Source organism: Rhinopithecus roxellana, chromosome 3, assembly GCF_007565055.1.
Source record: "Rhinopithecus roxellana isolate Shanxi Qingling chromosome 3, ASM756505v1, whole genome shotgun sequence".
NCBI lineage: Eukaryota > Metazoa > Chordata > Mammalia > Primates > Cercopithecidae > Rhinopithecus > Rhinopithecus roxellana.
In genome coordinates, this window is record NC_044551.1 from 115,540,052 (window position 1) to 115,553,695 (window position 13,644).

Consider the following 13,644-nt stretch of genomic DNA (forward strand, 5'->3'; position numbering starts at 1 on the left):
TTTAAAACTGAAAGGCTTATTAGCTTTCAAGTGGAGATGTCATGAAGGCAGTTTATGATGCAGGAGTCTGGAGAACTCCAGACCAGAGGCTAGGGCTATGGATACATACTTGGAACCAGCAAAGAGATGTTTTGAACCCATAGGATTAAATGAAATCATGTAGGAGGTAAAAATAATTTTTAAAAAGCATACACAGTGAATGGAAATGGGACACTCCAACATTTAGAGGTAGGGAAAGGGAGAAATACCCAGCAAAAAAAAAAAAAAAAAAAAACTGAGACCTAAAGGCTCGTGCTGTAGTAGGAAAACCAGGAAAGAATGATGAAGCCAGGAGAGGAGAGTGTTTTAAGGAAGGAATAATCCCAGCTATGACAAAAGTTATCAAGATTATGAAATCAAATGAGGATTGAGGACTAAGAATTGTCACAGCCAACACCTAACCTGGTCCTACATTATTGTCCTCCAGGTTGGTTAACAGATGTGGTTTAGCAAACCAGAAACCTGAGGGTCATCCTTAACGCTTCCTTTTTTGTCATTTCTCAGGCTAATATCTAGTCTATTTCCAAATCTTGGTATTAGTTTTATTTCCTACAGAGCTCTCAAACCTACCTGCTGCTTCTTACCCTCAAAGATCCATACAGCAGGAGTGATTAGTCTCTAGCATTAACAGATTTTGCAAATAAAGTTACAGAATACCCAGTTAAATTTGAATTCTAATAAACAGCAAATAATTTTTAAGATAAGTATGTCCTAAATGTTGCTCATGCTTGTGCTATTAAATGTGATATACTAAAATATTATTCAGTGTTAATTTGAAATTCACATTTAACTGGGCATAGTGTATTTTATCTGGCAACCCTATTAGCCTCGGTAGTGAGGCTGAGGAATACATAAGAAATACACAGATCATAAAAAGAAGGACTTTGTAATGGTAAATTAAGGAGCTTGGGTTTAACTTGGGGGCAGTGGAAAGGCTTTGAAGAGTTTTAGGCAAACAATATTTACATTTTAAGTATAAAAGGATAATGGACTGCTGAGGGAGGTGAATTGAAATGCTATTGAAACCTAAAGAAAATCTTTTGGTGCCTTAATTCAAGGTAGTATTGTTAAGAATAAAGAAAAGCTGAACTGGGCATGGTGGTTTACACCTGTAATCCCAGTACTTTGGGAGGCTGAGGTAGGCAGATCACTTGAGGTCAGGAGTTCGAGACCAGCCTGGCCAACATGGTGAGAGCCCGTGTGTACTTAAAAAAAAAAAAAAAAAAAAAAAATAGGCCAGGCGTAGTGGCTCACGCCTGTAATCCCAACACTTTGGGAGGTTGAGGCGGGCAGATCACCTGAGGTCAGGAGTTTGAGACCAGCCTGGCCAACATGGTGAAACCCTGTCTCTACTAAAAAAATTAAAAAATAAAAAAAATAGCCGGCCATGGTGGCAGGCACCTATAATCCCAGCTACTCGGGAGGCTGAGACAGGAGAATCACTTGAACCCGGGAGGTGGAGGTTGCAGTGAGCCTAGATCATGACACTGTACTCCAGCCTGGGCCACAAAGAGCAAAACTCTGTCTCAAAAAAAAATTATATATATATAAGCTGGGTGTGGTGGTGTGTGCCTATAATCTCAGCTACTTGGGAGGATGAGGCAGGAGAATTGCTTGACCTGAGAGGTGGAGTTTGCAGTGAGCACAGATCGCACCACTGCCCTCCAGCATGAGGAACAGAGTGAGATTCCATCTCAAGAAAAAGGAAAAGAAAAGCTGAATATGCAACTTTAAATGCATATGATAGGCAAAATTGGCACATAGCAGACACTCAATAAATATTTGTTGCTTGGATTGAGTCCAGAGAGGGGAAAAGGGAAGACTCAAGACTGAAGAAGAGACATAAAAAGGAGCCAGGTTAGAAGTGTTCCAGCCTGTTGTAGTAAGGTCCAGTGAGGTAGGACAGGAAAGGTCTCTGCTGATATTGGTGGAAGTGCAACTGGATACTTTGGATTTGGAAGTAAATAGGAGGAGAGGAAATAAAGTTAGTATACATGGAAGATCTTTTAAGCAATTTGCCTGTGGGCAAGAAGAGATATAGGGGCTGTAGCAGGAGGTGGATATGAGGTACAAGGAAAGTTTTTGATGAGAGAGGCTTGAGAATGTTTAAAATGCTGATAGAAAAGTTGCAGTAAACAGGTACACTAAAAGCCGAGACTTCGCCACTGTACAATTTTTTCATATAACCAAAAACCACTTGTACCCCTAAAGCTATTGAAATTTAAAAAAAGAAAAAAGAAAAAATTGTAGTAGAAAAAGAGCTTGAAAATGTGGAGAGTGGAAATGGTAGGATAATGAATGAAGAATTATAATCACATGCAACTTTCCCTACTAACTGAAAAGAAAATATTTTATATATATTTTATTTGCTTCTGTGAAACCTAGAGCTCTTAAGATAAGGATGTTTTTATTATTCAACATACATTCATTTTTCTTGTTTAATTGTTGACAAAGGTGCAGTCATTAAAATCAGGGGTTTTTAAAATATTGTTTTGTCAAATTTGAATTCTCTTGTCCTTTGGACTCATAGTTAATGATAGATGAAATAAGTAGAATACTAAACTATGTTTTTATTTATAGATAATGCAGCTTGTGAGATTTTACTTGCTGAGAAAACTTGCCCTTCAATCCCTGATAAAACAAAGAAAAAAGCAAGTATTGAAGCAGAATAACTGCATAAATCGTAATAAATTTCATTAATAAATAATTTACTTTTAACTAACAGTTTAAATTTACTTTTTTCTTTTTTTAAAGAAATGGGGTCTTGGCCGGGCATGGTGGCTCATGCCTGTGATCCCAGCACTTTGGCAGGCTGAGGCGGGAGGATCACGAGGTCAGGAGATCGAGACCATCCTGGCTAACATGGTGAAACCCCGTCTCTACTAAAAATACAAAAAATTAGCTGGGCGTGGTGGTGGGTGCCTGCAGTCCTAGCTACTCGGGAGACTGAGGCAGGAGAATGGCATGAACCCAGGAGGCGGAGCTTGCAGTGAGCCGAGATGGCGCCACTGCACTCCAGTCTGGGCGACAGAGTGAGACTCCGTCTCCAAAAACAAAAAAAGAAAAGAAATGGGGTCTCATTCTGTCACCCAGGTTGGAGTTCAGTGCTGCAATCATAGCTCACTACAGCCTTGAACTTCTGGCCTCAAGCTGTTCTCCTGCTTCAGCCTTCCAAGTAACTGGAACTACAGGCATGCATGCACTACAATGCCCAGCTAATTTTTAAATTTTTTTGTAGAGATGGGGTATCACTTGTTGTCCAGGCTAGTCTCAGACTCCAGGCCTCAAGCGATCCTACCACCTCAGCCTCTCAAAGTGCTGGAATTACAGGCATGAGCCACTGTACCCAGCCTTAACCAATACTGTTTTTTTTTTTTTTTTTGAGACAGAGTCTCACTCTGTCGCCCAGGCTGGAGTACAGTGGCATGGTCTCAGCTCACTGCAAGCTCTGCCTCCAGGGTTCACGCAATTCTCCTGTGTCAGCCTCCTGAAAAGCTGGGACTACAGGTGCCCACCACCACGCCTGGATAATTTTTTGTATTTTTAGTAGAGACAGGGTTTCACTGTGTTAGCCAGGATGGTCTCGATCTCCTGACCTCATGATCTGCCCGCCTCGGCCTCCCAAAGTGTTGGGATTACAGGCGTGAGCCACTGCGCCTGGCCAACCAATACTTTTATAGGAATTCTTTTTCAGCTATTTAAATCAATAATTAAAAGCATTTTGGAAGTTTATCAAACAGATTATTCAATTTTGTGAAAAAGCTATGCAGCTTATAAATAAGTATATACTGTATATCAGTTTAATGAAAGAGAATGAAAATGTATAGTAGTCCCCCCTTATCTGTGAGGGATACATCCCAAGACCCCCAGTGGATGTGGATAGTACTGAACCCTATGTATACTACATGTGTTTGATCTGATAACTGAGACAGCTACTGAGTAACTAATGAGCGGGTAGTATGTCTATCATGGATATGCTGGATAAAGGGATGATTGATCCTGGAGTGGACTGGACTGAGGGGGATGGCACACAATTTCTTCATGCTACTCAGAATGGTGTGCAATTTAAAACTTACAAATTGTTTATTTCTAGAACTTTCCATCTTATATTTTGGATTGTGGTTGACCACAGGTAGCTGAAACTGTGGTAGACAAAACTGTGGATGGGTGATGGGGGAGACCAGTGTACTTTACATTTTTTATAACTTCTCTTTGAATAATGCTGAAGATTACTTATGAATCATTATGTTAGGCATGGAATCTGGATCTTTTTTTTTTTTTTTTTTTTGAGACAGGGTCTTGCCTTGTCACCCAGGCTAGAGTGTAGTGGCTCGCTTACCACTCACTGTAACCTTGACCTCCTCGGACTCAAATGGTTCTCTTGCCTTAGCCTACCTAGTAGCTGGAACTACAGGCACACACTGCCACAAATGGCTAATTTTCGTATTTTTGGTAGAGATAGGGTTTCACCACGTTGCTCAGGCTGGCCTTGAACTCCTGGGCTCAAGCAATACACCCACCTCAACCTTCCAAAGTGTTGGGATTACAGGTGTGAGCCATCATGCCCAGCTGGAATCTGGAGGTCTCTGGGGAAAATTTTGGACTTTATTTTGTATGTAGCAAGAGCTACTTTTTGAGTGACTTTTCATTAATTGTATATTTTCTTTACATCATTCCAGGCAGGTTAGTAGTTAGTTTTTGTTTGTTTGCTTGTTTGTTTTACTTATTTTATAGCTGAGAAAACTGAGGTTTAGATTTTCACCAGTTTTTTGAGGAGGTTGTGGCGGGTCTTTCCGGATCTAAAGCCTATACTCTTTCTACTACACTAGATTGTCACTGTAAGGAATTAGGGAACAAATAGAAAAGGGGCAAGAGGGTGAATAGGGAGACCCATTAGTAGGGAGTTACAAAGTTACAAAGATTTTTGGTGAAAGATAGTGGTGACTTTGACTAGAGTGTTTGATAGGAGAGATCAAGAAATACCCATGTATTCAAGATAATTTTGCCTGTAGAGTTGACAGATTGGATACAAATGATGAAGGAATAAGAAATGTTAAGAAAGACTTCTAGGTTTCCGTTTTGAGCTTCTTTAGTGGATAAAGACGCTAATTACTGTGATAGGAAAGACAGGAGTTCTGAGGATGCATGAAGATGTAAATGTTGAGAAGGCCATTGGCTATAAATCTGGAGGTCAGGGGAACAGATGTACTATATTATAAATTTTTTTAAAGTTATGGTAATGGGTGACATCTCCTAGGAAATAGTATCTATAGAGTAAGGAAGAGAAGTGGACCTAGGTCAATCCCTGGAAAACTTCATAGTCAGGTACAAAAGGAAGAGTGGTGGAGAAGAGGAGAAAAATAAACAGAATGTAGTATCACAGAAATCAAGAGAGGAAATCACTTCACCCACAAAAGGGGGAATGATCAACAGTGTTGAATGCTGTTTGAAGGTGCAGTATTATAAAGAATTTTTTTGGCCGGGCGCGGTGGCTCAAGCCTGTAATCCCAGCACTTTGGGAGGCCGAGGCGGGTGGATCACGAGGTCAGGAGATCGAGACCCTCCTGGCTAACACGGTGAAACCCCGTCTCTACTAAAAATACAAAAAACTAGCCGGGCGCGGTGGCGGGCGTAGTCCCAGCTACTCGGAGGCTGAGGCGGGAGAATGGCGGAAACCCGGGAGGCGGAGCTTGCAGTGAGCCGAGATCGCGCCACTGCACTCCAGCCTGGGCGACACAGCGAGACTCCGTCTCAAAAAAAAAAAAAAAAAAAAAAAAAAGAATTTTTTTTTTTGTTTTTTGTGTCTATGTTATTTTGATTATTTACATTAAAATAGTTATTATGAGTACATAATAACTGTATGTCTTTATGGGGTACATGTGATGTTTTGATAAAGACACACAATGCATAATAATCAAATCAGAGTAAATGGGATATCCACTATCTCAAGAATTTATTGTTTCTTGTGTTAGGAAGGAATTTAAAAGTCAGTTGTAGGACTTCCACTTTCCAGTGCAGCAATGTAAGAATCTTAGAAGTTGTCACTTTGTCCTAACAACAAGTAAAGTGCTGAACAAATTGAAAAGTCACCAGTTTTTCTTGGATCTGTCAGAGAAGTAAGGTCATAGAGAAAACTGCTGCACCAAATACTAGAGAGACAGACAGGAGGATACAGAGAATCACAACCTACCAAAACAGAAACCCATGAACAGAAACCTCCATGGGAACCATTGCCAGGATAGAAAAACCTAAACAGTGTTGATGAATTGCTAGAGGCTCAATATGGACAAATCTGAGAGTCCTAGGTGGTCCCCCTGCCACTTTTGTGAGTTTTACTTCCAGGAGCTCTACCATCAGGTCTTCACAGTAAATGTTAGAGTAAAATCCTCTCATGCTTCTAGCAGTGGGAGGAGAAAGGAACTGTTTGAAACATAATGCTAGAACATTCAGGTTTTTGGTTTTTTGGTTTTTTTGTTTTTTTGTAAGAAGGCCTGGCCTCAGGAGAAAGTATTTTTCCAGAACCTAACCTGCTGGGGGACCTATGTGGCAGACAAACTGGTTCTAAAGTTTATATAGAGAGGGAAAAGATACAGAATAGCCAACTCAATATTGAAGGAGAAAAAGTCAAAGGACTGATACTACCTGTGTTTAAGACTACTGTAAAGCTATAGTGATCAAGACAGTGTGGGTTTGGTAAAAGAATAAACAAACATCAATGGAACAGAATAGAGAGAGAACCCAGAAATAGACCCATATAAATATAGTCAACTGATCTTTGACAAAGGAGCAAAGGCAATATAATGGAAAAAAAGTTGGTATTTTCTACAAATGGTGCTTGAATAACTGGACCCCCAAATGCAAAAACATGAACCTAGACACAGACTTTATACCCTTCACAAGAATTAATCAAAATGGGTCATAGACCTAAATGTAAAGTGCAAAACTATAAAACTTCTAGAAAATAACATAGGATAAAATCTAGGTGACCTTGAGTATGGTGATGACTTTTTAGATAGAATACTAAAGGCACAATTATAAAAGAAATAATTGATAACCTGGACTTAATTAAAATAAAAAACTTCTGCTGTATGAAGGACAATGTCAAGATAATGAGATAACAAGCCACAGACTGGGAGACAGTATTTGCAAAAGACATATCTGATAAATGATTTTCAACCAACATAGACAAGCCTTAAAACTCAACAATAAGGGCCAGGCATGGTGGCTCATGCCTGTAATCCTGGCACTTTGGGAGGCCAAGGCAGGCAGATCGTTTGAGCCCACGAATTTGAGACAAGCCTGGACAACATTTTGTATTTTTTTATAGAGACAGAATCCCTGTCAGGAGGCTGAGATGGGAGGATCACATGAGCCTGGGAGGTTAAGGCTGCAGTGAGCCCTGACCACACCTCTGCACACTGCTGCCTGGGTAACAGAGTGATATCCTGTCTCAAAAAACAAAAACAACAACAAAAAAACCCAATCAAGCAAAAACCCTCAAGAATAAGAAAAAGGAAAACCCAATGAAAAATGGGCCAAAGACTTGAACAGATACCTCACAAAGGAAGATATACAAATGGCAATAGTTTATGAAAAGTTGTTCAACATCTTATGTCATTAGGCAATTGCAATTGCAAATTAAAACAACAGTGAGTGGCTGGGTGCTGTGACTCATGCCTGTAATCCCAACATTTTGGGGGACTGAGGCAAGTGGATTGCTTGAGCCCAGGATTGAAGACCAGCCTGGGCAACATGGCAAAACCCTGTCTCTACAAAAAATACAAAAAAAAAAAAAAAAGGCGTGGCATGGTGGTGCAGGCCTGTAGTCATAACTACTTTGGAAGTAAAGGTAGGAGGATCACCTGAACTTGGGAGGTCGAAGCTGCAGTGAGCTGTGATCATGCCACTGCACTCCAGCCTGGGCAACAGAGTGATACTCTGTTTCAAAAAAACCAAAAACAGCAACAGCGAGTTATTACCACACACCTATTAGAATGGTCAAAATCCAAAACACTGACAACACCAAATGCTGGTGAGGATGTGAAGCAACAGGAAATCTCATTCTTTGCTGCTGAGAATGCAAAATGATACAGTCACTTTGGAAAATGGTTTGGTGATTTTTAAAAACTAAACATACTCTTATATATGATCCAGCAATTACATTCCTTAGTGTTTATGCAAATGAATTGAAAAATTATATCCACACAAAAAATGCACCTGAACATTTATAGCAACTGCATTCATAATTGCCAAAACTTGGAAGCAATGAAAATGTTCTTCAGTAGGTGAATGCATAAATAAACTGTGGTATATCAAGACAATGGAATATTATTTAGCACTAAAAAGGAATTAGGTATCCAGCAATTAAAAGACATGGAGGAAACTTAAATTAATATTACTAAGTGAAAGAAGTGACTTTGAAAAGGCTACATACTGTGTGATTCCAACTATATGATGTTCTGGAAAAGCAAAACTATGTTGACAATAACAAGATTGGTGGTTGCCAGAGGTTAGGAGGAAGGGATGAATGAATAGGCAGATTACAGAGGAATTTTAAGACTGGGAAACTACTTTGTGTGATATTAGAATGGTGGGTACATCTCATTATACGTTTGTGAAAACCCACAGAATATATAACACCAAGACTGAACCCAACCCTCAGGTAAACTGTGGCCTTTTAAGATAATGATGTGTTAGTGTAGGTTCATCGATTATAGTAAATATACCACTATTGTATAGGATCTTGATAGCAGGGGAGGTTTTACATGTGTGGCGACTGGGGATATATGAGAAGTCTATACTTTCTACTCAAGTTTGCTGTGAACCCAAAACTGACCTAAAAGATAAAATTCATTAATTTTTTTAAAAAGTCAGTTGAATTTGGAATCATGAAGGAAACTGGTGACTTTGGTAGGAAAAAGTTTAGCAGACTAAAGAGAGGCAAACCAGATTAGAATAGGTTGAAGACCATGGAAAGTGAGGAAGTAACAGTTATTTATAGAGCTTGACTCTGAAGGGAAATAGAGAAAAATAATGGTAACTGGATGAATATGCAGGGTTATAGGAAGCTTTTTCTTTTAAGATGAGATATACTGTGTCATTGTTGAGGACTAATGGGAATGAAGGAAGGGAGGAAGACAGCATAGTTAAATTTAACTCAATAGGCAACTAGATAGAGATCTAATTGAACTTGGCCTGAATTTCACTTTTTTAGCCAAAAGCAATAAAAAATATTCCCCATCCTTTCTACATTTTCTTTTCTTCACTTCCTCATGATTACCTGTCCTTCTCCTGCTTCCATGCATACTGTCAGTTCCATGAATTCTCCCCCACTCTCTCACCTTCCCTCCCTCCTGGGGCTGAAGAGGCAGCCACAGACAGCAATCCTATTCCCTCACCCCCACAGAGGGGCAACTGTGCATTCTCACACACTCCAAAGACAAATTCCACTGCCTCCTCTAGGCCAAGGCTCAGATGAAGCCCATCCCTTTCAGTTTCCTGCCTATGACTATTCCCAGGGGAAGCAACTCCACTCTTCCCAGTTGCAGGGCCATAGCACAGCTGCTGCTGTCTCCACCTGAGCATTCTGCCAATGATCACAGGGTCATTCTGCCCCTGCATGCCACAGCCAGCATCTTTACACACCATGAGGGGGCCTAAGGGCACAACCTAGCTTGGCTCTACCTCCCCTAGTACCCAAGGACGCTATCCAGAGGTCTAAGGATCACCCAGACCAGTACACCATTGGTTGCACCTAAGCACTCTTCCCAGGGTCTGAGATCAGGTCCAATCAACCTGCCACTACCATCACAGCTGGCATTCACCAGCATGTGCCACTTACAGATCTGGAAACCAGCCTGCCCAACCCATCGTAGCCATGCCAACACCAACACAGTTGACTGAGTTCCAGTGGATTTTCCTATCACTGCTACTGCCATTGACCATGCCATGCACACTCCACAAGGACTCTAGAATTCACCCACCTACACAGCCTACTGCTGCCATTCCTGGCACACAAGCAAGCCACCTAGAGGCCCAAGAATTGGCTACCTGGATCCACTAACACCAATGCCAGGGTATGCTGCCTTGGGGCCCAAGGACAGGCATGCTTAACATACCACTGCCACCATTGAGACCTGAAGACCAGTCTACTTGGCATCCCAGGACCCAGCAAAACTTCATCATAGCCTCCACTAACAACCACATGCTAAGCCACCAAGGAAATCACAGATACCACTGATGCTGTTTACAGCCAAAGAAACCACACAAAGACAATAATACTGCACATGCCCAGAATCAGAGCAAATGTGCTCTAGCCTACCAACACCATATACACATCTTCAGAAAAATGTGCCCCTGATGAAAGCAAATTCAAAAAAATTGGAAAAAGCAGCTGTGACACCAGCTGTGCACCAGATGCACAGATATCAGTGTAAGGACACAGGAAACATGAAAAAGCAAGGAAATATGAACCTGCAAAGGTACCCAATAATTTCTCCAGCAACAGATCCTAATGCAAAAGAAATTCATGGCTGGGCACAGTGGCTCATGGCTGTAATCCTAGCACTTTGGGAGGCTGAGGCAGGCAGGTCACGAGGTCAGGAGATCGAGACCATCCTGGCTAACATGGTGAAACCCCATCTCGACTAAAAATACAAAAAATTAGCCAGGCGTGGTGGCAGGTGCCTGTAGTCCCAGCTACTCAGGAGGCTGAGGCAGGAGAATAGCATGAACCCAGCAGGCGGAGCTTGCAGTGAACGGAGATTGTGCCACTGCACTGCAGGCTGGGCATCAGAGCGAGACTCTGTCTAAAAAAAAAAAAAAAAATCACAAAATCCCAGGAAAAAGAATTCCAAATTTTGAATTTTGATACTAAAGAAGCCTGGTGAGATGCAAGAGAATTCCAAAAATCAATACAAAGAAATCAGAAACAAAATTCAGGATACAAATGAGAAATTTACCAAAGAGATGGATATTATTGAAAAAAGAACCAAACAGAAATTCTGGAACCGAAGATTTCATTGAATGAAATACAAAATACACTCAAAAGATTCAACAACAGACTAAATCAAACAGAGGAAAGAATCTCAAAACTTGAAGACAGTTCTTTTGGCATAACCCAGTTAGGCAAAAATAAAGAAGAAATTAGCAAGAATGAGCAATGCCTTTGTGACTATGGAACATTATCAAGTGGCCAAATATTTGAAATATCGATATCCCTGAGGGCAAAGAGAAAATGAATGGGTTTGCAAACCTATGTAATGAAATAATAGATGAAAAATTCCCAAGTCTAACGAGATTTAGGCATCCAGATACAGGAGGCTCAGTGATTTCCCAAAAGATACAACATAAAAATGTCTTATCCATGGCATATTGTAGTCCAACTGTCTAAGTGAAAGACAGAGAATTCTAAAAGCAGCAGGAGAAAAGTATCTAGTTACAAAAGAAACCCCATTAGACTAACAGCAGACTCTCTCAGCAGAAGCCTTACAGGCCAGGAAAGAATGATATGATATATTCAAAGTGCTGAAAGAACAAATCTGCCAGCCAAGGATACTATATACAGCAAAACTGTTCTTCATCGATGAAGGAGAAATAAAATATTTCCCAGACAATCAAATACCAAGAGAATTCATTACTGCTAAACTCAAGGGAGTCCTATAACTGGGAGTGAAATGATGATAGTTACTATCATGAAAACACATGAAACTATAAAACTCCCAAGTAAAGCAATCACACAAAGGAGGAGGAGAAAGGACTCAAATGATTCCACTACAGAAAACCACCAAAACACAATGACAAACAAGAGAAAAATAAAGGAACAAAGATTATACAGAACAATCAGAAAACAATTAAGAATGTAAGAGGGAATTAAGATTATCCGGAGGCGGAGCAAGATGACCGAATAGGAACAGCTCCAGTCTCCAACTCCCAGTGCGAGCGACACAGAAGACCGGTGATTTCTGCATTTTCAACTGAGGTACTGGGGTCATCTCACTAGGGAGTGCCGGACAATCCATGCTGGTTAGCTGTTGCAGCCCGACCAGCGAGAGCTGAAGCAGGGCGAGGCATCGCCTCACCTGGGAAGCACAAGGGGGAAGGGAATCCCTTTTCCTAGCCAGGGGAACTGAGACACACAACACCTGGAAAATCGGGTAACTCCCACCCCAATACTGCGCTTTAAGCAAACGGGCACACCAGGAGAATATATCCCACACTTGGCCGGGAGGGTCCCATGCCCACGGAGCCTCCCTCGTTGCTAACACAGCAGTCTGCGATCTAACTGCAAGGCAGCAGCGAGGCTGGGGGAGGGGCGCCCGCCATTGCTGAGGCTTAAGTAGGTAAACAAAGCCCGCTGGGAAGCTCAAACTGGGTGGAGCTCACAGCAGCTCAAGGAAACCTGCCTGTCTCTGTAGACTCCACCTCTGGGGACAGGGCACAGCTAAACAACAACAACAAAAAAGCAGCAGAACCTCTGCAGACGCAAACGACTCTGTCTGACAGCTTTGAAGAGAGCAGTGGATCTCCCAACATGGAGGTTGAGATCTGAGAAGGGACAGACTGCCTGCTCAAGTGGGTCACTGACCCCTGAGTAGCCTAACTGGGAGACATCCCCCACTAGGGGCAGTCTGACACCCCACACCTCACAGGGTGGAGTACACCCCTGAGAGGAAGCTTCCAAAGTAAGAATCAGACAGGTACACTCGCTGTTCAGCAATATTCTATCTTCTGCAAGCTCTGCTGCTGATACCCAGGCAAACAGGGGCTGGAGTGGACCTCAAGCAATCTCCAATAGACCTATAGCTGAGGGTCCTGACTGTCAGAAGGAAAACTATCAAACAGGAAGGACACCTATACTAAAACCCCATCAGTACGTCACCATCATCAAAGACCAGAGGCAGATAAAACCACAAAGATGGGGGAAAAGCAGGGCAGAAAAGCTGGAAATTCAAAAAATAAGAGCGCATCTCCCCCTGCAAAGGAGCGCAGCCCATCGCCAGCAACGGATCAAAGCTGGTCAGAGAATGACTTTGACGAGATGAGAGAAGAAGGCTTCAGTCGATCAAACTTCTCCGAGCTAAAGGAGGAATTACGTACCCAGCACAAAGAAACTAAAAATCTTGAAAAAAGAGTGGAAGAATTGACAGCTAGAATAATTAATGCAGAGAAGGTCATACACGAAATGACAGAGAGGAACACCATGACACGAGAAATACGTGACAAATGCACAAGCTTCAGTAACTGACTCGATCAACTGGAAGAAAGAGTATCAGCGATTGAGGATCAAATGAATGAAATGAAGCGAGAAGAGAAACCAAAAGAAAAAAGAAAAAGAAATGAACAAAGCCTACAAGAAGTATGGGATTATGTAAAAAGACCAAATCTACGTCTGATTGGGGTGCCTGAAAGTGAGGGGGAAAATGGAACCAAGTTGGAAAACACTCTTCAGGATATCATCCAGGAGAACTTCCCCAACCTAGTAGGGCAGGCCAACATTCAAATTCAGGAAATACAGAGAACGCCACAAAGATACTCCTCGAGAAGAGCAACTCCAAGACACATAATTGCCAGATTCACCAAAGTTGAAATGAAGGAAAAAATCTT

General features: G+C 41.6%; 1 protein-coding gene across 1 annotated transcript in view; it reads left to right on the forward strand.

Annotated features, from left to right (window-relative positions):
* The window catches only part of MEIKIN (meiotic kinetochore factor), a 141,921-nt gene that overhangs the window by 60,136 nt on the left and 68,141 nt on the right, over window positions 1-13,644 (forward strand). The window contains exon 9 of the mRNA XM_030927588.1: window positions 2,620-2,690. Within this exon, the coding sequence (XP_030783448.1) occupies window positions 2,620-2,690 (71 nt within the window). The remainder of the gene's footprint in view (window positions 1-2,619; window positions 2,691-13,644) is intronic.